Source organism: Natator depressus, chromosome 10, assembly GCF_965152275.1.
Source record: "Natator depressus isolate rNatDep1 chromosome 10, rNatDep2.hap1, whole genome shotgun sequence".
In the NCBI taxonomy this organism is placed as follows: Eukaryota; Metazoa; Chordata; order Testudines; family Cheloniidae; genus Natator; species Natator depressus.
Genome location: NC_134243.1, coordinates 59125445 through 59149773, shown reverse-complemented (window position 1 = coordinate 59149773; position 24329 = coordinate 59125445). Strand labels below are relative to the sequence as shown.

Sequence of the window (24329 nt, the reverse complement as noted above, 5' to 3'; positions counted from 1 at the left end):
TTGAGCTCAGGGAATGAGAATCGTACTGGAAAACAAGCTATTGCATTGCTGGATTTGAAACAATCTGTCCTCTTCATGAGCAACACATCGTGCTGATAAAAACCTAAATCCCTCTCTGATTGAAGGCCAAATTAAAACAGAGCAATGCAGGAACTCTTCTGACCCAAAAGTAATCCACTCAGTCATATAATGCATCCCTTTCCTTTTAGTAAAATGAATAGCCCTTCACAGAACCTTTTTTTCCCTTGACAAGTCCTTGAGAATGTGAATCTGGACAGTTAAATGAATCAATCACCAGCTGCTAGTGTATGGCCAAGATGGTGAACCGAAAGGCCTGCCAGAGTTCACTGACCACTGGTCAAAGCAGGACAAAGGCCTCGCCTCTATGAATAGCCGGCTTCTGGGACCCAAAGGTCAGTTTTGCTGCCCTGGAAACAGTCACCCCTAGTTATTTAAAGTTCTCAAGATATTCCACTGCAGATATTATTGTTTCAGGTGGTCAGCATCTTTTCCTGTTGTGAGTTCATGAAAGGCCAAGCTACTTTTATTTAGTTAAATACAAAACAGTGTAGAATTCACTGGTCACCAAATAGCAAGGAAGGGAATAATCATAATAAATAAAATAATCCTTTGAACTTCAAACTGAATTCAGCCTCCCAATGCTCCAGTGAGTTCAGCAAATAATCATCATCATCTTTTTATAGATGGGGAAACAGGGCCCCAAGAGGTTAAGTGACTGGTCCAAGGTTACACAGGGAATGTGGCAAACCAGAAAAAAATCCCAGGCCTGAATTCTGTGCTCTAGCCAAAAGATCAGCTGTCCTTTTAAAAAAAAAAAAAAAGCAGGATTGGGCTGGCACAACTGGGTGGATCTCTAGCTATGTGCTGCAACATAGGGGAGTGCGCTTCAAAAATTATCTGCAAAAACACTCCATTATTGGACTGGTACCATCCTAAGTGTGCCAATTACAACAGGGAAGAGATTAAGTGTCCTCCTCTGCACAGAACAACTGCAGTATTTCTGGAAGGGAATTAAATATGAGAGAAGTGGGGAGAAGGCAGCCCAACACATGAAGGAGTGGGTCAAAACCATGGAACCCATACACACTCTGGACAATTCTACAACTGTACTGGAGTAATGAAGTCCTCCTTGATATATATACAGTGAGGGAAAACCAGCCATTTCACACCTAGAGAGAGAAGCTCTCTTCCTCTAGATCAGTAAAATTTGACTCCCAACATGGATTATTTTGCAAATCTAGCAAAGGCTATATCGGGGCGGGCAAACATTTTGGCCTGAGGGCCACATCAGGTTTTCAAAATTGTATGGAGGGCTGGTTAGGGGAGGCTGTCTCTCCCAAAACAGTCAGGCATGGCCCAGCCTCTGCCTCCTATATGACCCCCTCGACTCTCGCCCCCTAACGGCTCCCTCAGGACTCCTGCCCCATCCAACCCCCCCGTCCCGTGACAGCCCCCCCAGGACTCCTACCCCATCCGCCACCCTCTGCTCCCTGACCACCCCCGGATTCCCCACCCCTGACTGCCCCCTGCCGCCCCATCCAACCCCCCCTCTCATTCCTGACTTGCCCCCCGGGACCCCTGCCCCATCCAACCACCCTTTCTCCCTGTCCCCTGACTGCCCCCAGAACCCCTGCCCCTGATTGTCCCCCACCCACCCCATCCAACCGCCCCCTCCTTCCTGACTGCTCCCCTGGGACCCCTGCCCCATCCAACCCCCCTGTTCCCCACCTGCTGACTGCCCTGACCCCTATCCACACTCCCGCCCCCTGAGCAGCCCCCCCAATTCCCCTGCCCTCTATCCAACCTCCTCTGCCCCCTTACTGCACTGCCTGGAGCACTGGTGGCTGGCAGCAATGCAGCCGCACCGCCCAGAGCACCGGGCCAGGCCGCCGCTCTGCAACTGCGCTGCCCAGAGCGTTGCGCCGGCAGCATGGCGCGCTGAGGCTGTGGGGGAGGGGGAACAGCAGGGGAGGGGCAGGAGGCGAGCCTCCCGGGCCAGGAGCTCAGGGGCCGGGCAGGAGGGTCCCGTGGGCTGGATGTGGCCCGCAGGCCATAGTCTGCCCACCTCTGGGCTATATGAAGCAGGAGAAAACATCAGAGAAATGTATGGCTGCATTCTTAAGCAGAACATGCGCTGCATTTAGGCCCTGACTACACACAAGCCAAAAGGGTGCTTAAACATGGTTCTTGCTAGTAAAGTGCTAACAGGGTTTACTAAGCTCCAGGATGAACTGAGCTATAAACCAGTTTATAAACCCTTACTATACACCAGGGGCTCTACACCATATATGCTGGTCTGAGAAACTGTGTTTTTACACCTTGCTAGCAAGAACCAAGTTAACACACAATTCTAGCTATTGTTTGAATTGCATTGTACATATGTGATTAAATACCAGTCCACCTTAGAATATGCTATCTTGAATCAAGCAGTCAGGAGGATTAAGCTCAAAACTTTATTTAACCTGATTCACAATTTGTAGCAGCTCTCCACCATTTTGTTATTTCCTCCCCCTTCCTCTGACTCCTTGCCTGAACTCCTTCTAGTATTCCAGTATGTGTTGAATTAATTAATTCACTCTTACACATTTGATACAAAAGTAGGTAATTTCATGGTGAATGTGAATAGCCTAAGAAATTTCCAGTAATATAGTTTCTGTCTGTCAGACACACACACACCAACCAAACCATGTTAAAAGCACTAAGAACACAAAGTCAAGCACTCAAAAGTTAGGAAATGCCAGAATTAAGGTTGCCCATGCAACTTTCATTTGGCCCCCTTGTTCTTTTGGATTATGATACAGTCCAATTACATGATCACATACTATTTTTCCCCTAGGATCCCTATCGCATTCAGTAAACAGAATGGATGTGGTCACTGAATGAGCATCTATTCGATATTTTGTTTTCTCCTCATTGTTCAATGTGTGGCCACAGGTCTTATTTACTGAACCCAATTCAAATCCTGTTCTGGAGATAGAATTATTAATTTCCTTAGGAGCTTTTCTATGGTATTCAACACTGTAGTTAGAATCTGGGGGTTTTAAAATAAATTCATTAATATTTGTGAACTCCCCTCTGACATGAGGGGATATTATCATTCCAGTTTTACAAACTGGAAACTGAGGCACAGACAGATTAAGGTCAAAAGTATCCACTACTTTTGGCTGCCCAAATTGAGATGCCTAGGACCTGACTTTTCAGAGTTCTTAGCATTATATAGCACTTGATATGTTCAAAGCATAGCGCCCATTGACATCAGTTGTAGCTGTGTGCTCAGCACTTCTGAAAACCATACCCTAGGGTATCAAGTTGGGTACCAAGAAATTGAGGAATACACAATTGTGAAAATCTTGGTTAAAATGACCTGCATAACATCATAAAGGAATTCTGTGGCAGAGGCAAGGAAAGAATCCAGTTCTCCAAGATGGCATTCAACTGCCTTAGCCATGAAACTACCTTTCTTTTCCTGCAATCCTCTGACTCATTGACTCCTACAGCTTCCAACTTCCACAACAAATGAGCCACAGGTGCTACAGACAACAGTCTCCTTTGCTACATAACCTTGATTCATCCCCAGACCAGCTCCAAATTGTGCACTGAATAAGGCTGGGGTCCTGTGGAAAAAATATCTGATCATGTAATTAAATACTATATCATAATGCATATGCACACAAGGGATGAATTAGCGTATTAATAAAGGCATTTCTTAACTTTAGAGTGCTTTACTTTGCAATCTTAATTTACTTTTAACATAGTTGTGAGAGTATGAGAGAGAGAGCGAAAGCAAGAGCGCAAGAGCGAGCGCACGGAGAAGGGGTATAATTTCCTAGGTTTTTAAAAAAGTAAACTGGAAAAAATAAACACAAGAATTCTATCAGGTAGCAACATTTTGACATTGACATAGTTCAGGGGCTCTCAAACTGGGGCTTTTGTGGGGTGAGGGGGTCACGAGGTTATTATGCGGGGGGGGAGGAGCAGTCATGAGCTATCAGCCTCCACCCCCAAGCCACACTTCGCCTCCAGCATTTATAAGTGTTAAATATTTTTTCAATAGTGTTTTTAACTTATAAGAGGGGGCGCACTCAGAGGTTTGCTGTGTGAAAGAGGTCACCAATGCAAAAGTTTGAGAGCCACTGACATAGGTCATTAGCAGGTTGGAAACTTTACTTCCACCAAACAGACCTCTGCCACTTAAACTGACAGAGACCTGTAGCAGATTGTCATTCTCAATGTGGGCCAGCACTAGAGGGAGATGGGATACTTTGCCAGTGGACTTCACAGATATTTGGTGACAACAGAGAAATGTAGAGACTCAGCAATCTTGGGTTCCACTCCAAGCTCTGGAGGGGAGTGTGCTCCAGATTTTTCTGTCCCCGCCCCCAAGCTTGACCCCCTTCTGCCCTGTCCCCTCCAATTTGTTCCTGTCACAGTCCTGTCTCTTCCCCACCCCTTGCTCCTCATCCCAGCCCCATTCCCCTCATCTAGCCAGTCCATTCTCCTCTCCTCAGGCTTCTCATTCCTGTCCAAGTCTCCTTGCCCAGCCAGTCTTAGTTCCCCCCTCCTGCCTCCTTATCCTATCTGTCTCTCTCCTCCACCGTGGTCTCCAGCCACCACCACCCCCAACCCATTTGAATCAGACAGCTTTCTCCTGCTCACTGTCTGATCCCAGCAGGGATTCACTGAGTGCCCAGGAGATTGGATTGGATCGTATCATGCTATACCTTTCTCTACTAGATGGATGAGCCCATTATTAACTATTTGTTCCCTATATAGATACTCTGTAATCAAGTCACCCCTTAACCTTCTCTGTGGTAAGCTAAATAGATTGAACAACAAAATATTCAGTCTGAGGCAGGCACCTGGCATGAAAAATTTCAGCCAAAATGACTGTAGTTTGGCAAAGTTATAAGCAACTGAAAACGGGCTTCTAAATGGGCACCTTCAATGATAGATGTATTACCAATCCCACCTATAATAAGAGTAATTACTTTCACTTTAATAATAATGAATAATGACAAAGAAAAAATGAAGGCAACCATCAAGATTATTTTAAAACCAGTGATTAGTTAAAATATACAAGCAGGCTAAATGCTTACTCCATAAGAAGAGAGAGTTCTCCAATCATTTTTTAGAAAAATCCGTAGTTTGTTTCAGTATCTCTTGGCATCATCATGCATGTACAACTCCTGATGCAGTTAATGGAAGTTTAGCATAAAAATCTGCTGCTGATTATGGCCCTGCTAATGGTGCAAATGTTTTTACTTCAGTGGGAGCTTGGGAGCTGACATTTTGATGAAGTTTGATTATGATAGCATGTAGGCTGAGACACAGCAGCAGAGATTTTCAGAGTTGTTGTAGAGCTAGTTCTATTGTATTTTAAAATTTAGAAAAATTGTAAACAATTATTAAATTAAAAAGTGATGAAATTTACCTTACAATAATTTTCAAAAGTTCTGATTTCCCAGGTATTCAAATGGAGATCTGCATTTCCTACTTCCTATTCTATACATTTTAAAGTGCAAGATGGATAGCTGTTGCATTATTTTTAAGACATAATTTTTTTAAATAAATAATTATTTTTCTTCTTATTTGCAATCACTTGTAGTGAATAGAATTCTTTATATTACACTTCAGTTTCTTTTTAAGTAGTTTCATTGTGATACCCTCCATATAGCTTCATGTCTTGTTCAGACCCAAAAACTAAGAGACACTCAATAAGGATAAAGGAGGACAATAAAGCAATGGTCAATATTATATAAAATTAAGCTAAACTCAAGGCACAGCCTTGGAATATAGGGACACAGGAGCTTTTCTAGCTCTGCAGAGTTCATTTTTCATACTTATTGTGGGATCTACCTCCAGTGTCACCTCTGGTGCACAAAATGCAATATATTATCTTTGACAAGCCACTAAAAGAAAAAAATAGCATGTCTAATCCGGAAAATAATTTCTATCTTGTCTTTGAAACAATCGTTTGTGAATAAGATTGGCAGTGAAATTCCTCATGAAATCATGGAAAATATGGACTGTTATTCTTAAAAAGGCTTAGTTTCTGCATAAAAATGATCAATATTTAGTATACCACAATATGTCTCATAATGGGGCCTGGTACTAGATTAGATTCCCTTTGTTTATGCAGAGGAAAAAAGTTTTCCACTTTTAACTTATAATAGCTCAATAGTTTTGTTTGTTTGTTTTTTAAAAATCAGGCTGCCCTAGTAATTCTGTGCACAAAAAGCAAAAGGCCACCGTGTGGATTTCAGGGATTCGCCATCTGAAAGCTTTTATTCTTCCACAGTGAAGGAAAGTTATGACCTTTGACATGTGGCTATGGTGCCAAAGAAACTGCTCATAAATGTGTGTCACTAAAGAAGCAGAAATCAATAAATTCATTTAATCCAGTGAACTATTATGCAGTGGGATACAATATATTTTAAAAGGGCCAACTGCTCTCCTGTTAGTTTAAAAAAAAAAAAAAAAGCATATTGCTTCTATGGACATTTTGGATAGTCACTTTTCTTAATGGTAATATAAAATACACAATAATCTCTGATCAATTACTCAGTTATATTTTTAAATTATTAATTATTTTAATTCTGACCTGAGTCTCAGATACAGTCTGATTCAGGTAAGATAATAGGAACACTAGCTAGTAGGCCCATGTCCTGTTATCACCCTCAAGATAGCTACTCACAAGAATCAAACAGTCAAGCATGTGTTATAAGCAGGGTCTTTTCACACTGGGAGCCCAGGACCAAAATGAATGAGATACTGTCATTCCAAGCTTAGAGTAATTTTAAAAGACAATTTGCATGGCCACCTACAACAAACATTATGAAGCCTGTCAGCAAATCACTCAGTCATGCACAGCATCGTTTTTATGTCAGCCAGCAATAAGCATTGTCAGATAGCATAGACAAGATTATCATAGACAGTTGGAGGTAAATATTCAGTGCCATGTGCTGGGAATTAGCCATGGAACTCCCATTAACAGTAATAGGACTCTCACAGCTAACTGCCTGAGCATTGTATCCATGTCTGCTCCTTCAAGCATTTAGTGCACCCAATAACTCCAGACGTTTAGATATATAAAAGCAACATCTAAAATCAACTACAAACAAAATAAGTTTCACTCTACTAACTGGTTCTATAAAAAAAGCACCCTCCCAACAAAACGCCTGGATATGCTTTTCTCTTAAAAAAGAAAAACATTAAGTTTGCTTTCAGGAATACTAGACAATTTAATGTAACTTCCTCACAATAAAAACTCCTACTTCCTAGTTGTGTTACCCATTGCATGTGGAGAACTGTGTACTTGGGATATGCCAATTTTTACAACAGTGCATTAAAGTGAAATGGATGAGTTGCTTTCCTGGCACAGATAGGCTGAAATAATATGAGTGTGTCCATTTTCAGCCTCCATTGGAGATCAATGATAAATCTGTTTGACAGCTGAGCCACTCAGTGGCTTACATACATGAGTTTAAAAAAAAAAAAAAAAACTTGTCACGTGCTCATTTATTTATTTATTAAAACAAAGAAGTCTCACCCTTGTAATTTGGGACATGCTTTATACAACGTTTCTCTCTCCTCAGGCAAAATGACTGAGTTGTGCCAGAACTCTTAAAGAATATTTCTAGTTAACATCAATTTGCCGGATGTCACAGACAAGTTTAATGAACAAAATGATGAATGTCTGTCAACGGCTTCATAAACTCAATGAATTCTATTTACAAAGAGCATACATAATGCACAGCTCTGCCTGAGGCACATGTTACAGTTATTAAGGATTTACCAGAGGCCACAATGCAGAGAGTAAAATGGTAATTTAACATTTACACTAGTTAAATAACTAAATCGGCCGATAAACTACCTGAACGCTTATCAATCTACTGAAGCCTACAAAAGCACAAGTGAATCAAAAAGTTCTTTAAAACTCTTTTTCATGTTTAAAAAGGAGCTTCACATTTGATTAAAAGTCTAAACTACTCTCTTTTCAAATAACATGATAAATATTTTAAAATATAAAAAGAAAAGTGAGAAATCCCACGACACACAACACTTGGTAATATCTGGTATTCTTTAAAATATGCATAAAAAGAACAAAGTGGCCTTCTCTTTAATTGTAGTTAATATCTGGTGTAAAAATGATCATCTTACCATGACAAACAAAAATCTGGGCCTGTGACCCATCTTTGAGAAATCTCACCAAAAGAGCAAAAACAGCCTTAAAACAGATCTAACTGCCACTGAATAACCCTCGGTTGTACTGGCACTTGCTCGTAAGAGCAAAACCTTCAGCAAAAGCTTTAAAATCCCTGAAGGTAACAGCAGTGTAAAAACTAAATAGGCAGTTTTCTCTAATATTTCCAGGGTTAATTCAATAGATGGGAACATTCAAACCTCAGCCTAGAAAGATCTTTTTTCTATGGAATATGAAGAGTGGCCTTATAAACGTAACAAAGTCATTCATTTAGGGGCTATTACACAGAATGAAGTCAATGGCAACACTTCCATAGACATTGGATCGAGTCTTTTCAGAAGCCTACTAAATTCCAACATTAGAACAGAGCTTAAGGCCCCAACTCAGGAAAGTAGCCCTATTCAGGGAAACACTCAAGCATGTGCTTAACTTTAAGCTTGAGTTTAAATTCCACTGAAGTCAATGGAACTTTAAAACACATGCTTACATGTTTTCCTGAATAGGAATGGATTTAAGCATATGCTCAAGTATTTCCTTTAATTGGACCTAAGCAAGGGACCAGTGCTGGGAAAGATTCAAAGGATAAAAGTGTTTCTAACTGTTAGCTCATCAACCTTGAAAGTAGCATTGCCAGGAGAAAAATCATATATATTTAAAAAAACAAGTGTCCTTTCCTGTGTTATGACATCAGTGTAGATTATTAAAGCTGAAATTAGCTTTTACAAAATTAAAGTAACATTTTCCACTGTTTTTCACTTTCTCTCAGTTTAGAAAATGTAAACAATCTCACCATAGTTTACAATTAGTTACTGCTTAATTTTACTGCAAGGTTCTCACACGCTAGTACTAGGCAAGAGAATATTTCTTAAATAAAATGTATCCATTAATTTAAAAAAAGATGAAATTTTCTATTAGTTTTAGGTTTTGCAAATGCTTAGTTTTTTACTAAGTCTAAATTTGGGGGCAAATTTGACCTCCACGTGTCTCCTAACCCTCCCCTCTACCACAGCTGTGCAAATAAGTCTGCAGAAAAAGAGCACCTCCTCCCAGTCATTAGAAAATGCTGTTTCTTAAATTGCTGAAACACACATTGGGAGAAAGGGAGGCAAAACACATTCAGGTTTGAAAAAAATCAAAAACAAAGTACAGACTATGTAGAATATTTTAAAAACCTGACTGCCTGTAGAAGGATTGATGTGCATCAATCAGGCATGACAATTAGGAAATGGCAGGGAAATCAAGGAACAGAGCAAAAGAAGAGAGAGAGGAGACTTTATAAAACAAAACTGATGGGGAAAAGAAATGAGAACAGAGATGGAAGGATGTTAAACAACTGAGGTGGGAACATAGATCAGAAGGAAATTTACAACACTGGACTCCCTGCTTTTATGATGACAGGTTTTAGAGTAGCAGCCGTGTTAGTCTGTATTCGCAAAAAGAAAAGGAGTCCTTGTGGCACCTTAGAGACTAACAGGTTTATTTGAGCATAAGCTTTCGTGAGCTACAGCTCACTTCATCGGATGCATCTGATGAAGTGAGCTGTAGCTCACGAAAGCTTATGCTCAAATAAATTTGTTAGTCTCTACGGTGCCACAAGTACTCCTTTTCTCCCTGCTTTTAGTTATTTTAAGAAAGGTTTCAGAGTAACAGCCGTGTTAGTCTGTATTCGCAAAAAGAAAAGGAGTACTTGTGGCACCTTTGGTTAGTCTCTAAGGTGCCACAAGTACTCCTTTTCTTTTTAGTTATTTTAATGCACACAGGAAATGAGTGACAAGCCACAATTTTACAGAAGAGCAGATAGTACCCCCTCACTGATAGGCTGATGGAGGGTCCCTATAGAGGCAATGCTGGAGAACACAGGGCTGACCATTACCACCTCATACTTGCTCAATACTGCCTCGAGGCTTAAGGAGATTTAAGAAATAAAGGCCAGTTGTTTTTCTCTTCCCAGTTCTTCAGGTACTACTCAGTCCCACATGGTCAAAGGTGAATCTGGAATCAAAACCTAAACTCTTTTTGCCTGAGGAGCAAAATCTTTGGCAGATCTGAACAGTGAAGTCACACAAGGCTGTAAATGACCTGCAGCTCTCTCTTCAGTGATGTGTCTACTAAGAAGCTCTGATAATTCTATCAATTTGCCAATGAAATTAACAAACATTAACTTTTCTTGCATGAGAAAAGTTTGACACACAGAATTACTTTTCCTGAAATGAAAACAAACGTAATCAATCAATGTGCAAAGGAATCTAATCGGGAGACACTGAAAATCAATCAGGAGTTATAAAACTGCTTCTACCCATGTAATCCCTTTCAGCTTTCACATTCACCCATCAGAGTGTATAAAGATACACATCACAGTCTCCTGTGAATTAGTTTAACTTCCCTCTAGCTATATATTAAAAGGACACCAGATGACATGTTCAATGCTTGTAATAACTTTGGTGTACTCCTTCCCTCCCTCTGGCCAATCAGACTGATTATTTATTTCAAAACTGTCTTTCATAGGGGGAAAAAAACCACACTCACACACTTTGAAAATGTCACTACAGTTCCCCAGACTAACATGCGTCTTCTCAACACAAAGTCTTACTGTCATTAATATCAAAATTACAATTCTAATACTTAGTGCAGTGGTCCCCAAACTCTTTTCATCACGCCCGCCCCCCACCCTGACCCATAATGGAATCTGTCCGGGCCCCACCCACCCCCGCCTTCCTCTGGGAACTGCAGTTGGGGCCGGGAGTGGGGCCATGGCTCGGGGCAGAGCAGAGCTGGGTGGTGCTCCTTCCCCGACCCCCATGGGAGCTGCCACCACTCCCCTCCCCGCCACCAATGGTCCTCCATGCCCCTGTAGGGAGGCACACCCCGCAGTCTGGGGACCACCGACTTAGTTCAATTAAGTGAGTATATTGGACTCAGAAATGTGGTTTAAACTGTATCGAACTGGTTAACATTCTCTGCTTTTGCAGCATTATGCCAATTACTATAAATTGTGATTAGAGTTAAGCACCTCTATCCATACTGAGCACATAAAATATCTGAACAGCAGTGTCAGATTTAAGCTGAGATTCAGAAAAGCATCCCTATTTGGGACAGCACTTAAGCACAGGATTTAAAAGTTTATTCTTTTATTTATTTTTAAGAGATGTCCTCAACAGGAACGGACTTAAGCATGTGCTTCAGGGCTTTTCTGAATCAGAGTCTTGGTGCAAAGGTTCTTGACCTGAATAAGAGTCAGAGAAATGATAATGGTCTTTCTATGGTCATATCCACACTGAGATCAGAACCATGCTACAATCAGGATTGAATTCAGTATTCTAGCCTGGTTTCAATGCCCAATATGGACAGGGATTCCCCCCCCCCCCCCGCCAGCAATTGTGGTAAGCAGCCAAGTCACAGCGAAGACACCTTCCCTGCTAGCGTAGTGCATCCTTTTCACCAGATTTCACCAACAACAAAATCCTGCTCCACATTGCTCAGAGAAATTATACCAGAGAACCCTACTAGGGACAATCATATTTAAACATAGCTGTAGCTAACATGGTCTTGATCCCACTGTGAACAAGGAACATACTTAGCATTTGACTATCATAACAATTAAAGCATAATTGCAAAGCTCTACAGTTTTGTTTTTTGAAGGAAAGGTTTTTCTAGGGAACATTTTTGGTCAGTATATCTATAGAAAAGGCTTCCTAATTCTTATTGGCTGAAGAGAGCAGCAGGGACGGCTGCATAAGAAAATTATATCATTTCTCACTGAAATTTGTCATAAAGAAAGTCATTCACAGGGAGCAAGCCTTAGAGGGATTGTCAAATTGCATGTCTGTGGTTTACAGATTATTACTGTCAATATTTTAGACTAGATTTAATGTAATGTTCAGCATTCACTACAAGACCAAGTATATTCTAAAAAGAATGGAAAAGGAGAGACTAACTGCCAATGCCCTATCTCTCCATGCACCCTTCTGCAATCTTGACATCTAGTAATCAAGAGGGCCTTTAGTACCACATGCTACTGCTGATGTTAGCATAAGGTGGAAAGGATACATGTAACTGCTAACCTGCTAATTCCCTGACGGTTCTACTATGTACAAAAAGGCATTCTCCATCTTATAGACTCAGACCTGTATTATCCTTCAACCTCTCCATCTCAGCTGCCACTCACCCACTAAAGTTACAGATGGATAGCTATTTGTATGTGTGTTAGAAATATGGGGAAAGATGTATTTTTAATACTAGAAACTTTCCTCCTTACTACATAACTAGAATATAGAGACTCCAAAGAATTTGTAGTGTCCTGAACCATGCCAGTTAAAAACAAAATGTGCTACTGTGGATTGAACAGGGGGAAAAATGCATATTTGAAAACTCAACACACAAAAATATCTACTTGAGTAATAAATAGATCACAGATTTAAATTTTATTCCACATGCACCCTGGAGCATACAGCCAAATTTGAAGTTGGTAGCATGGACAAAGCAGCACATTTGAAAAAACAGGCCTTAGATGCTTAGACAGTCTAGCAGAGTGGTCACCAACCTGTAGATCATGATCGACAGGTTGATCCTGGAGCCTCTGCCTGTTCATCACGATCTCCAGCCACTAAAAGTGCAGCACCGCAAAGGCAGGCTCCCTGTCCTGGGCCCATGCTGCTCCCAGAAGCGGCCAGCACGTTCCCGCGGCCCGGGGGGTGAGGGTGCAGGGGTCTCCACGCACTGCTCCTGCCTACAAGCACCACCCCTGCAGCTTCCATTGGCAGAAAACAGGGAACTACGGCCAATGGGAGCTGCGGAGGCTGTGCTTGCAAGCAGGAGCAGCGTGCACAGCCACATGCTCCCACCCAGGGACCCCAAGGCTGTGTTGGCCACTTCCGGGAGGAGTGTGGAGCTGGAGCAGGCAGGGAGCCTGCCTTAGCCCCGCTGTGCTGCCGACCAGGAGCCTGCACCCCAACCCCCAGCTCTGAGCTCCCTCCCAGAGCCAGCACCCCATACCCTCTCCTGCACCCCGAACCCCTTCCTGCTCCCCAAACCCCTGCCCCAGCCCTGAGCCCCCTCCTGCATCAAACTACCTCCCAGAGCCCACCCCAACCCCCTGCCCCAGCCCAGTGAAAGTGAATGAGGGTGGGGGAGAGCGAGCAACGGAGGGAGGGAGGATGGAGGGAGTGGGGCGGGGCTCCAGGAAAGTGGCGGGACCTCGGGGAAGGAGCAGGGTAGATCCTGGGTTGCACTTAAATTCAAAAAGTGATCTTGCACGTAAAAAGATTGGAGACCACTGGTCTAGCAAAACATGCTGCATGTTTATACCAGTTTAGGTCCCGAACCTGCAATCTGACCTGCATAGATGGGCTCTCAAAGAGTGTTTTACCTTTTCCACTTCTTATGGAACGTTCTAAACTTCCAATGCCACCTCTCTCCCACTCACCCCACCAAACAAGATCAAAATCACTGTGACTCTGCAATTTTTAATTGTTCCCAAAATGACTGAATTAATTCTAAAAAGTATGTTGTTTCATGTTATTATTTATGTTTTACTAAATAAGACTGGAGAACAAAGGTATGGGAGATAGGAGGAGGATTCCTAGGCAGGAGTTTTAAATGTTGTACAGGACAAGAATGTTTTTCATTATTGATCTAAAAAGGCTAAAAGTCGCCTTGGAATCATTTCCCATTAACACAAAGATTTCAGATTCTAACATTTTTAGGTTACTATAGCGAGAATGGTCTAAATAATCTTAATAAGTACAAGGCAGACCTTAAGTGCATTTTAAAAAAAAAAATTCCACATCTGATTCTTCCATGTTACAATTGCACCAAAGTGTCAAAAATACCTTCCCAGCAGGCCCAACAAAGTCAGGCAGTTGAGGAATAAGCATTTTAAAATAGGACCCTGCACAATGATGGTATTATCCAGATGTCACTTCATTTATCTTCCCTTTGCAAATGTTCATGTCGTAAAAAACCACAGTGGGTAATGGGTAAATCTTCCAGAAAGGGGAGGGGAGAAAGCTTTTTATTTTAAATTTGGCCCCACTAGATAAGATATTAAGAATTTGGTCTTTAAAGACTGTTGAGAGCTAAGAGACAATACATATAAAAGCTATTTAAGTAGTAAAGGAAATACTTTATATGAGTGCTGAGCCTTCACTAGAAATGTTTGCTTTCTCCTCTTTAACCTGACACAAAGCACCTCCCCGCCCCTCGAGATCCTCTGATTAGACTTAAGAATGACAATAAATTAGCAAGGGTTGGAATGATGAAGCTAATCATTTTAATCAAGTACTGCCCCCCTGTTGTGCTGCAGTTTCAACTCCATCTCCTTCATGTATCAGCTGTTTATCTTTTGTAAAAAACATGTGTTATGTAGAATTATGTGAGAATATTATGAGTGCAATGAATAATGCAAAACAAAAAGTTGTTCCAGTTTGAGTTCAGGTTATTAGGTCTACCCACAGACTCCAAATATCAGCTGGTTTTTAAGTAGTTAGACATAATACCAGTTTTTCCCCTCCCCTAACTTTGTTGTAGAGACTATCAGATTTAAAAACTGGGATATGCTACTCCTTAAGAGCTTCCTAAAGGCTGACTCTAGTAACTAATGCTGACCATACAACCCACACTTGCTCAACAAAATGCTAAGAAGTTTACATTGTTGATTACTTTTTCACTTAGGTGGCAATTACCAGTTATAAAGATTGGAAGTAATCAATCCCAATTTAACAGCTGGGCCTATTGAAGGAATAACAAAAACAATACAAAACTGAAACAAAAGATTAATCTCCAGAATTCTAGATATAAGATGTAGTAGATGAAGGCATTCCATATTTACTTTTAAAAAGGGAAATTTCCAACAAGAGAAATCACCATGTTTCTGTATTAAAATACTTAATAATTTTAAGCTCTTTCCTGAAGATTCTCTTTTGTCATTGTTTTAAATTGTTCTGCACTCCATCAATAGGCCCAGCTGTTAAATTGTGAAGATGTGACAACAAGTATCTGGGCAAACAACTGCTCAGAGACCCTTTTCTTTAGAATAATCAGAGCTGGCTGACAAAAGGGAGCCATGCTGAATACCCTTTCAACGATTCCTACAAGAAGCAAAGGAAGACTTGTAAGTAGAGCACCATCCCTTGCTTCAGTGCATTGCTTTGCAATAAAAAGTCTTGCAGTTTAGAGCAACGGTCACACATGGAACTTATGCAAGTGACAGAGTCATAGCTCTGAGCAACTGCACAAGGAAAGAGTGGTACTGGGCTACATTTCTCAGGTACATGAAGATTTTATTAGCTTCTAGGCAAGCTGCTAATAAAAGCGAGTGCTCCTTTAAAAAGGAGCCTGTAAAACTATTTACTACTTTTATCACCTTACATGTATAATACATAACAACATAGCCTTGAATTTACTAGCTGAAAAGGAGAGCAAGGTCAGCCAGAAATGCCAAACTGAGGCATTTTAACACAAAATTAAAATTCAACTGTTGTGAAAACTCACCAAAACCATATTTCTCCAATGGGGATATACTACTGCATTGGCCAGGAAATGAACCCAGGTCAACTGCTTGGAAGACAGTTATGCACACAACTATACCACCCATGCTTCTCCAATGGGGATGCAGAAGAAAAAGACACTGTAAGAGTGCATCTAAAATAGGCATTGCCTTGCCTGTTTTTGGCAAGGACACTGGTAAAAACACCAGCATTCAGTTCACACTAGAGCATATGTGGTTCATAAGACCAGTGCAGCTAAATCATTGCTGAAAAAGGGGTAAGAAGTTTCCTAGTGCACAAGGCTAATTAGTGCTGGTCTGATATCTCAACTTGAAAGAATCGGTGTACCATTTCTTTTAAATGGTTGCAGGGGGGAAAAAAGCTTCTGAAAGGTGGCTGGGGAAGGTTCCAGAATGAAGCTCTACAGTGAAGCCGGGTGGGAGAGTGTCAGTATAGCTTTCTCATTTGTCTAACACTGATCAAGGAACTTTTATTAGGAACAAACTCCTTTGTAATTATTTACCATTGCCACGTGACCAAATTCACTTGCAGGAGGCAAAACACTGGGACAACTCTATTTCCTTCTCCCTCCACAAATATCAAAATCAGACCATCTCAAGGGCTAACCACCCACTTTTGTTTCTAGCAAGGTGTATTCTCCTAGAGATGCATGCCGAGAAAACCTACTAACCAATATGTCTGCAACAGTGGAATTAAAAAGAAAAAAGCATTCAGCCAGTCTGTAATCCTAAATGTTTCAGGATTAGTACCTTCATATTACTCTTATTACAGGAGTGTTCTCTTCTAGAGCTCCTGCCATCTGCAGTTATAACAACCTCAGTTGAAAACCATCTCTTTTCTTCTATACTTGTACCTCATCATTTGTTACTAGTATATGTATGATATTAATAACGTTTTGAAGGTAGTTTGAAAGTAAAGTGATATACAAAATGAAATAACATTGGATTGGATTGCTGTAAATGCCTTTATAAAAGTATTTTCTAAATCCACGTATAAATTTTGTTTTTATAACAGGGGAAATGTTTTCAGTGTGGATACACATTCATCAACATTCAGCTCACTGCTCTTTTAAGTAGTCAAAATATTTAAAAACTGAAAGCAAAAGGTTGCATTAAAAACACTGGCAAACAGCATTACCTAATCCCACTGTAATGTGACTAGAAGTAAATAAGAGGTTACAGGCACCTCACTGTTTGTAGTGGTCAATCAAAATTTTAAATTTATGTCACTGATGCAAAGTTTAGCCTGATAAGTTCAAAAGGATCTGCAGCTCATGAGCTGCAAGTCAACATGAGATTACTGTTGTGCTCACAGGAATTAAATCATAATGTTAAGACATGTTTAATATTCAGTCAACCTACTGCTTGTGTAACCTTTCATTCTCATGTAACATAGAAACAAACATGTTAACTGTGGAAAAATTGCGTTTGTTTCCGTTTGATTTAAAATCGGGCGTTTAAGATCAATTCAGCTGAAGCCTACAAGCTGAGAAAAAGGGGTTATCTCAGAATGTTCCAGGCAGCTGTATGTGCCCCCTCCATCCATCTTAAGACTTCAATTTCCACCTTTTGAGGAAAGGAAATAAACAATTAGCATCCTGCCCAATCACTACTTAACAGCCAGCTTTACTGACTTCAGAACACAATCCTCCTCCTCCACTTTTTCCTAATGCCATGTTATCTCACGCCTAACTTTGTTGCAACAGATGTATTTTCAGACAGTTCATACAACTCTGCACTGTGAAATTTTATTCCCATTTTAGCATTGCAAGTTTAAAAAGTCTAGGTTTGTGTTACTTTTGACTGGTTCTCGCGGTACCAAAAAAAAAGCTTTGAGAAGTTATCCATATAATACTGCTTTGGTATTTTGGCAGTGGGAATCCTGCTAGAAATAGCAGGGATGGGCTGAACTTTGAATTAACTATTTAAATCTTCAGGTATTAGCATTTTACTCACACATGGCACCTCACAAAGAATTATGCTGCAGAAGGAACCTCCTTCTCCCCTTCCCCCACACTTCAATTACCCTAAACTGGAAGTAACTACAAACATCAACCAAAAATAATATTTATTTTTACCTAACTGATATCTTAACTCAAGAGTATCCTTTAAAAAAAAAAAGAGTAGGGGGATCTTCTGGAAAAAACTAAATTAGTCAAATTCTTTTGTGCATGGATGAACAACAGGAAAGCAAAGCCTTGGGGCCTCTAGGGAGGAACCTTGTCCCTGCAGACCTGCTCTGATGTGCTCATGAGATAAGGCTCCATAGTGACACTTAAGGAAAGGCCTGCTCACATTTGAATTTCTGCATTCCTCAAGAACAATTCATGGCAATCACTAACTTTGCAGAGGAGCTACATGAAAGCTTTGGCCAATGAATGAGGGTCATCTGCTCTTTATCACAAGGGTAAACCTCATCCTGGCCAGTTTCTAACCTTTTAACCCTGTGAATTCTTAATTTGCACATGAATAATGGAATTCTTGCCTAGAGTGCAACCTTCAGCTTCCAGTTCCTAACTTTAGAAACCAAGACCTGATCTCCTTGTGTGTTCAGATCTTAAACTCTTGGACAGATTAAAGTTTTAGGTTTCCAAATGCAACACGAAGTATTACACTTCTGAAGCAAAAGATAAGCTTGCTGGTGAAAGCTATGACAATGCAAAGTAAAAGAACATCCTTGCACCCTGCTGCTACCAGTAGCTAAGACAGCATTTTCTTTTTTTTCCTCCAAAGAAAGAATGCCCATTTAATGCCTATTCTCCACCTGTTTAATATGTATAGTTCCTTCTTTACCTTGATCACAAGATAAAGTCATTTGCTTTTACAGCAACTGACAACTGCTCTGAAATACAATGATTTGAAAAACTACACACCCCACAAAACTTTATTTTCATAAGTTCAGAATGCTGGCAGTTCATTCAGATCATGTTAGTAGATAGAATCCTTATGAAAAGGGGGCTTTACAAGAGTTTTGCATCCATATTATATGGGTTTCAAAATATAACGATATCAGTTCTCACCTTATTTCATGGGCTAATAACAGACTGACATTTCAAGTATTAAGACTGCACTATGACAAGGAACACATTTCAACACAAGATTACATCATGTTTAGCTATTATTTAAAATAATCATCTATATGCAGCTAACACCTATTACAATCACTGTACCCACTTGCCTTTTTAAAAAACAGTCATCTAGAAATCCAGTATCTCTTCCAGTTTTGTCAATGAATAGGACAGCTTTAAACAAACTAGACAAAACACGTTTTTTCCAAGGGAAGAATCTTAATTTTTTTTAGTAAAAAGAAAAGAGGAAAGCACAACCAGTAAAACAAGAATGCCATTCCACAACTCAAATCAGTTAGTCACAACTTTTCACTTGTTAAAGTCTTGAATAAAGATTTATCACAAACAAAATTACCTTTTGAAGAAGTAATGTTTCATCTGGATTTAATACCACTATTTCTTACAAAAGTTCAATACTCTCTTAATACAGACTCCAACAAGAAACTCCAGGAGTCTTATACTAATATCTTTCAGGGTGCATGATGCCACACTACTCTTCTGGAAGTGCCCTGTATTAAACAATGCCCTGGATTTTCTGAAAGTCTACAGTTCTAGACACAGGATCCATCACCTCCTGATGAATCTAAGCTTTTTTAAAGTTAAGTCTTGCTCCCTCTGGTTGTTAAGAAAACAAAAACTTCCAGATGTGAACCAATGCAACACTGTCTTCCTGAGTCTGCCAATACACTGCCTGAAACAATGACTCTAAGAGAGACAAACGGTCTCAATTCATCTCAATGATGCATAAAAATGCTAAAATCAAATTTAAGTTTCAACTCAGTCACTATTTCACTTCTGACCATTCTATCAGAAATATCCAGCTAATGTCTTATCCATCAGTTTTTTATTTAAATGGAAGTTAGAAGTGGGGAACAACAGATGTTGCTTTCAAGACTAGAGAACTAGAGTTCAGTCCCTCTCAAGATGATGCCTTCCCCAGTGTCAAATACCCCCCACACCCAAAAAATCATCACTTCAATACCTAAAGGCCTGATTAAACTAACACAAACCTTCACTTCTCCTCCTGACACCTTCTAAAGCACAGTGAAATTGTGGGTGTATAAATAAACTTAAAGCTTAATATTCTGAAAAAAAGTATTAAAATTAATAACATTAATCTAGGAGTACTGCACTGATTGTATTAATTAGCTTCAAATTAGGTAGCACCGCACAGTTCTGAATTTATTTTAAGCTGCCACAGAAGTCATGGTGGAAATGAGCAGAGGAAGACCCTGCTGGAGAAATTAAGATTATCTTCACAGAGAAAACCAGAGGCTTGACTATAATCATACAAGTTTATACGTACTTTCTGCTATGCTGTTCCTATTGTTCCCAAAGACACAGCATAGCAGAAAGTACATATAACTTATATGATTATAGTATATAAATCACACACACACACACACACACAGACACATATTATGTGAAAGGAATCAGATAACTTAGTGGCAGACCTCTTTATTGTCATGCAGAAGACCCGAGTTCAGTTCCTAGTCTGCAAAGAGCACACTCAGGGGCAGAATTTTAAGGATATTTAGGAATCTAAAGAGGCAGATGGATGCCTAGTCTAAATACATTCAATAATCTGACCCTCAAACCCTAGTAGTAGTTACTAGCAGTACTCAACAGTGACCTCTGGTTCAGTTAAATAGTAGCATCAACCAATTCCAGAAGGAACCCAGTCCAGTTCTCCCTGGCTATAAGAGTGTGTCTGAGTGTGGCCTCACCTCAAGAGTTCAACCCTCAGGGCTCCTCAGACCCTAGAAAACCACCTTACACACATTAAGGTTCTCCTCTGGCTTGCGATATCTTAAGCACTGGTCAACAATTGAAAGCCTGTCTTACAAATTTATCATTTCACTTACTTGTAGGCAACACTTCTAACGTTACAACTGTAGTGTTTGTAAAACAATTCTTAAAAACGGTTTGAAACAGAACGTGATAACTTTATATCACCAGTGTATTTTACAGAATGTCAACGACAAGAGAGATCAGCCAAAATAGAGTACCAAAGGGAATGCCACAAATAGTGGGTCAAATTAACTCCTGGTGTCATTCCAATGGCTTCTGTGGAGTTACAGGGAAGGATCTGGCTCATAATCTCACACACATAAATAACAAAGATTTTAACAGAAATTAAATCAATTTGTTTTATTTTTGGTAATATCTGTTTAATCTCTCTTGTACATAGAACAATACAGGGTTGTGCTGTCTTAAAGGTAGTGAAGCCACAAATATGGAAACAGGTTAATAAATTGGTAACTACATGTAACTGTGATAAACAAGAGATTCAAGTGCTAGAACTTACTTGCTAGTGTAAGGTGACCTTTTTGACTGAGAATGGCCCCATATTTGTTCAGTGCTAAACACTGGTAAAATCCTTCATCAGATGGTTCTCCTCTTTTTCCTTCCACCTCACTGATGTATAAAGAGCCATTGGATAACGTGTAGATCCGTTCATTTTCAGAAACTTTTGCTCCATTTTTCAGCCATGTGATCGTAATGGGAACTTCGCCATGTGCCTGGCAATCTAAAACCACTGGGTCCTTCCTTGTGACGGTTATATCCTGTGGCTCTTTTACAAAAAACAGCTCACTAAAGCACCATACTCCTGAGAGAAATAAAACAATTTTTGTCTGTAAGTACAGGTATGCAAGCATCATAAAGCAGTCTTGCAAAGCATATCACAATTGTACTGGTGTGATAATTATATCTGTGGCCTGCGAGTACCAGGTTCTACTCCCACTGAAGTAAAATCTCTGTGTTCTGGGGAAGCAAAAGGAGCAGGCCCCAAATAACTACACAAATATTTGCTTCCTTGTTCAAATGTATGAGAAAGCAGGATTAGAGTTTTAAATATTTATGTTATCATAACCAAGATTCAGCACAAAAAATTGGAATCTGAATATTCAAACAAACTTTTCTCCATCTCTCTCCTTTCCCTGATTCCCACCAATCTAGGCAAAAAAACATCATCTGATGCTTTTGCAAACAGAGTAATAAAATAATCCTCATACAGATGTGGAGCTTTTGCTGGTAAAGTATTAGTATCATCTTCAGGGGAATCAGGGAGCACAAGCTGTTTGCTAATTTTACAAGCTTGTCAAAAAGATCTTGAACAGGGTAAGTCATAAAACTCTAATTTTACAAGAAATCATTAGCAAAACCCTGTCTTTGGGAGCTAGAGGGTTCTTTCCCATGTCCCCAGAAGTGTCTGGCCCCTCTGCACCTATTTCCGTGGGAGAAACTTTTATCTTTTGTGACAAATTCGGGGGGTTGGAGTCTTGTGTTTTGGAGGCGGCAAAATGTCAACTCTGCTGCCAGAAAACCTGACCAATTTGCTTCATTTCTGCAGTTCAGCAGAGGTATTTAGAATACAAACAATGCAACTTTCCAGAGCTGGTAATTCTTGCCACTGGTACCCAGCGGGGGAGGAAAGGCAGGAATTAGCAAACCTTTATTTCAACTTGTGTGTATGGCCAACTGTTCCAGAAACGCGTGACTAATTGATCGCTTACTGTCTAATGGGGGTGAGGGAGGTTTAATTAACCCATACACATTTCGTTAGAAGAACCGCTTCGCAGAGGAAACCAGGTTTTCCCAGCCTTACTCCCGCCCCCAACACACGCCTAAATCGAGATAAAGTTGATGAGTAGCGAAGAGTCCCCATACGCCCATCCCGCTTCCCCTCCACTGATAAAGGCGGGGGGCTTTATAAAAAAAATATGTTCTCTCTGCAGAGAGATGGGGGGGCTCACTGATTGGGCAGCTCTTGATTAGGACAGAAGCTCCTTGGCAATAGATTTCTCGGGTTCTGATCAATAAACGTCCAGGAACCCTCCAATCATGCAATTTGCCCAGGATCCGCACACATCTGAGAGCTCCTGCCTGCTCCCTTTCATAGCAGCTCCCGGGCTATGCAGATTACGCCTGCACCCTCCTATCCTGTTGTGACTCCAATCACGGGTCCGCCTTTGATCCCTTTCTCATGCTAACAAAGATCTGAGCCGGGAAAGTGAAAGCCAAACACTGGCAATTAAAAAAGAAGGTGCAGGACGGTCTCTAACCCAGATGCGGTGAATGAAAATGCCCCGGGCCAGCCAGTGCAAGGATTCAATTGGCGGCGGCTTCCCCTGGCATAGCATCTTCCCCAATTCACTCCCAGCCTTCCCCAAAGCATCTCCCACCACTCCGTTTGCCTGCTGAAAATCATCCCCCACCCGCTGCCCCTCTCGGGCCTGGGCCCCTCTTCACGCTGCAGGTAACTGGCTGCACGGGAGCAAACGGCAGCTACCCAGGCTCGCCGCCCCCCGCGGCTCTGTAACTTTCCCGGCGGCTGGCTGGAAGCTGGGCAGAGCCGGGCTCCGGCACTGCCCCCGCTGGAACAATATAAATAAAACCACGTGCGGCTGCAGCCCCAGCCCCCGCTCTCCCGGCTGCACAGAGAGCCGGGCCGGAGAAAGCCTCCTCCCCCACACGGGATACCCGCCCTTGCCCCGGGAGCACTGGACAGTAGCAGCCCCCACTCCCCCTCACCCAGCACAGGGCCGGAGAGGGGACAATGGATGGGGGCCGGGGAGAGCAGCCACCACCCCCCGCCAGCTCCCTGGGAGCGCTGCCCACGCGGGATGCCCGGGCTGCGGAAGGTCTATGCAGCAGCCGCCCCGTCGCCCTCGGGCTCGTGGCCGAAGAGGAAGCCCGGGCGTGCAGGCGGGCTCCCGGCCGGCGGCCACCGGGGACAATGGACGGGAGTGGGGGAGGCTGGACAGCAGCAGCGCGGCCATTAAGGGCAGCGGCCGGCCGGGGAAAGAGGAGCGGGGTCCGGTGCCCCCCCGCTGTCCGCACCGACGCCCGGGGGCTGCCCAGGCTCCGCGCCGGGCGGGCAGGTCCCCCAGGGCGGCGCTGGCTCCCCGCCCGCCGCGGAGATGCACGAGCCGGGGGCCGGGCAAGCGCTGCAAAGTTTGTGGCCGAAGCAGCCCGCCCCCGCCTGGACTCACCTGGGATGGGGACGATCAGCGCCCAGAGCAGCATCCGATGGGGAACCGGCGCCATTTAGTGGGCTCTGCCTGGCATGCTCCCGCCGCGCGCCCCCAACGTCCTCGCCTCTCCCCGCTCTGAGCCGGAGCCGCCCCTCCGCCGCGGATTCCCACTCCCGGGGACTCTTTCCCTGCGGCCGAGCCCCGGCGCACGGACACAGTGCAAGGGGAGCGAGCGCGCCCCCGATCAATGGACAAGGGGAGGAGAAAGGGGATGGACAGAGCCTCCCTGAGTGCGCGGCTGTCCCGGCTCTACTTTCTGCATCTAGTCTCCATTGGCCTGGGAGCGGGGCGAGGGGCAGGGCCGCGGGGAGGAGGGGAAAGAGGGACCCTGAGGGAAGACAGGGGGCGGGACACTGGGGCTCTCTGGGGGTGGACAATGCACCTGGAGCCAGGCTTGCAAGTTGCCCTGGCGGCTGCGGTCAGGGCTAGTGGCTCGCGGCTCGCGTGCCTGCTGCAGTCAGCGGCCAGCCGAGGAACCTGCGCAGACTCCTCTC

At 42.3% G+C, this 24329-nt stretch overlaps 1 protein-coding gene across 1 annotated transcript in view; it reads right to left on the bottom strand.

Moving 5' to 3' along the window:
- The window catches only part of PRTG (protogenin), a 116858-nt gene extending 92997 nt beyond the window's left edge, over nt 1–23861 (bottom strand). Inside the window, exons 1-2 of the mRNA XM_074964759.1 lie at nt 23794–23861; nt 21105–21407 (exon numbers count right to left, since the gene is read on the bottom strand). Of these exons, the coding sequence (XP_074820860.1) occupies nt 21105–21407; nt 23794–23848 (358 nt within the window). The 5' untranslated portion in view covers nt 23849–23861. The remainder of the gene's footprint in view (nt 1–21104; nt 21408–23793) is intronic.
- Between the last annotated feature and the right edge of the window lie 468 nt (nt 23862–24329).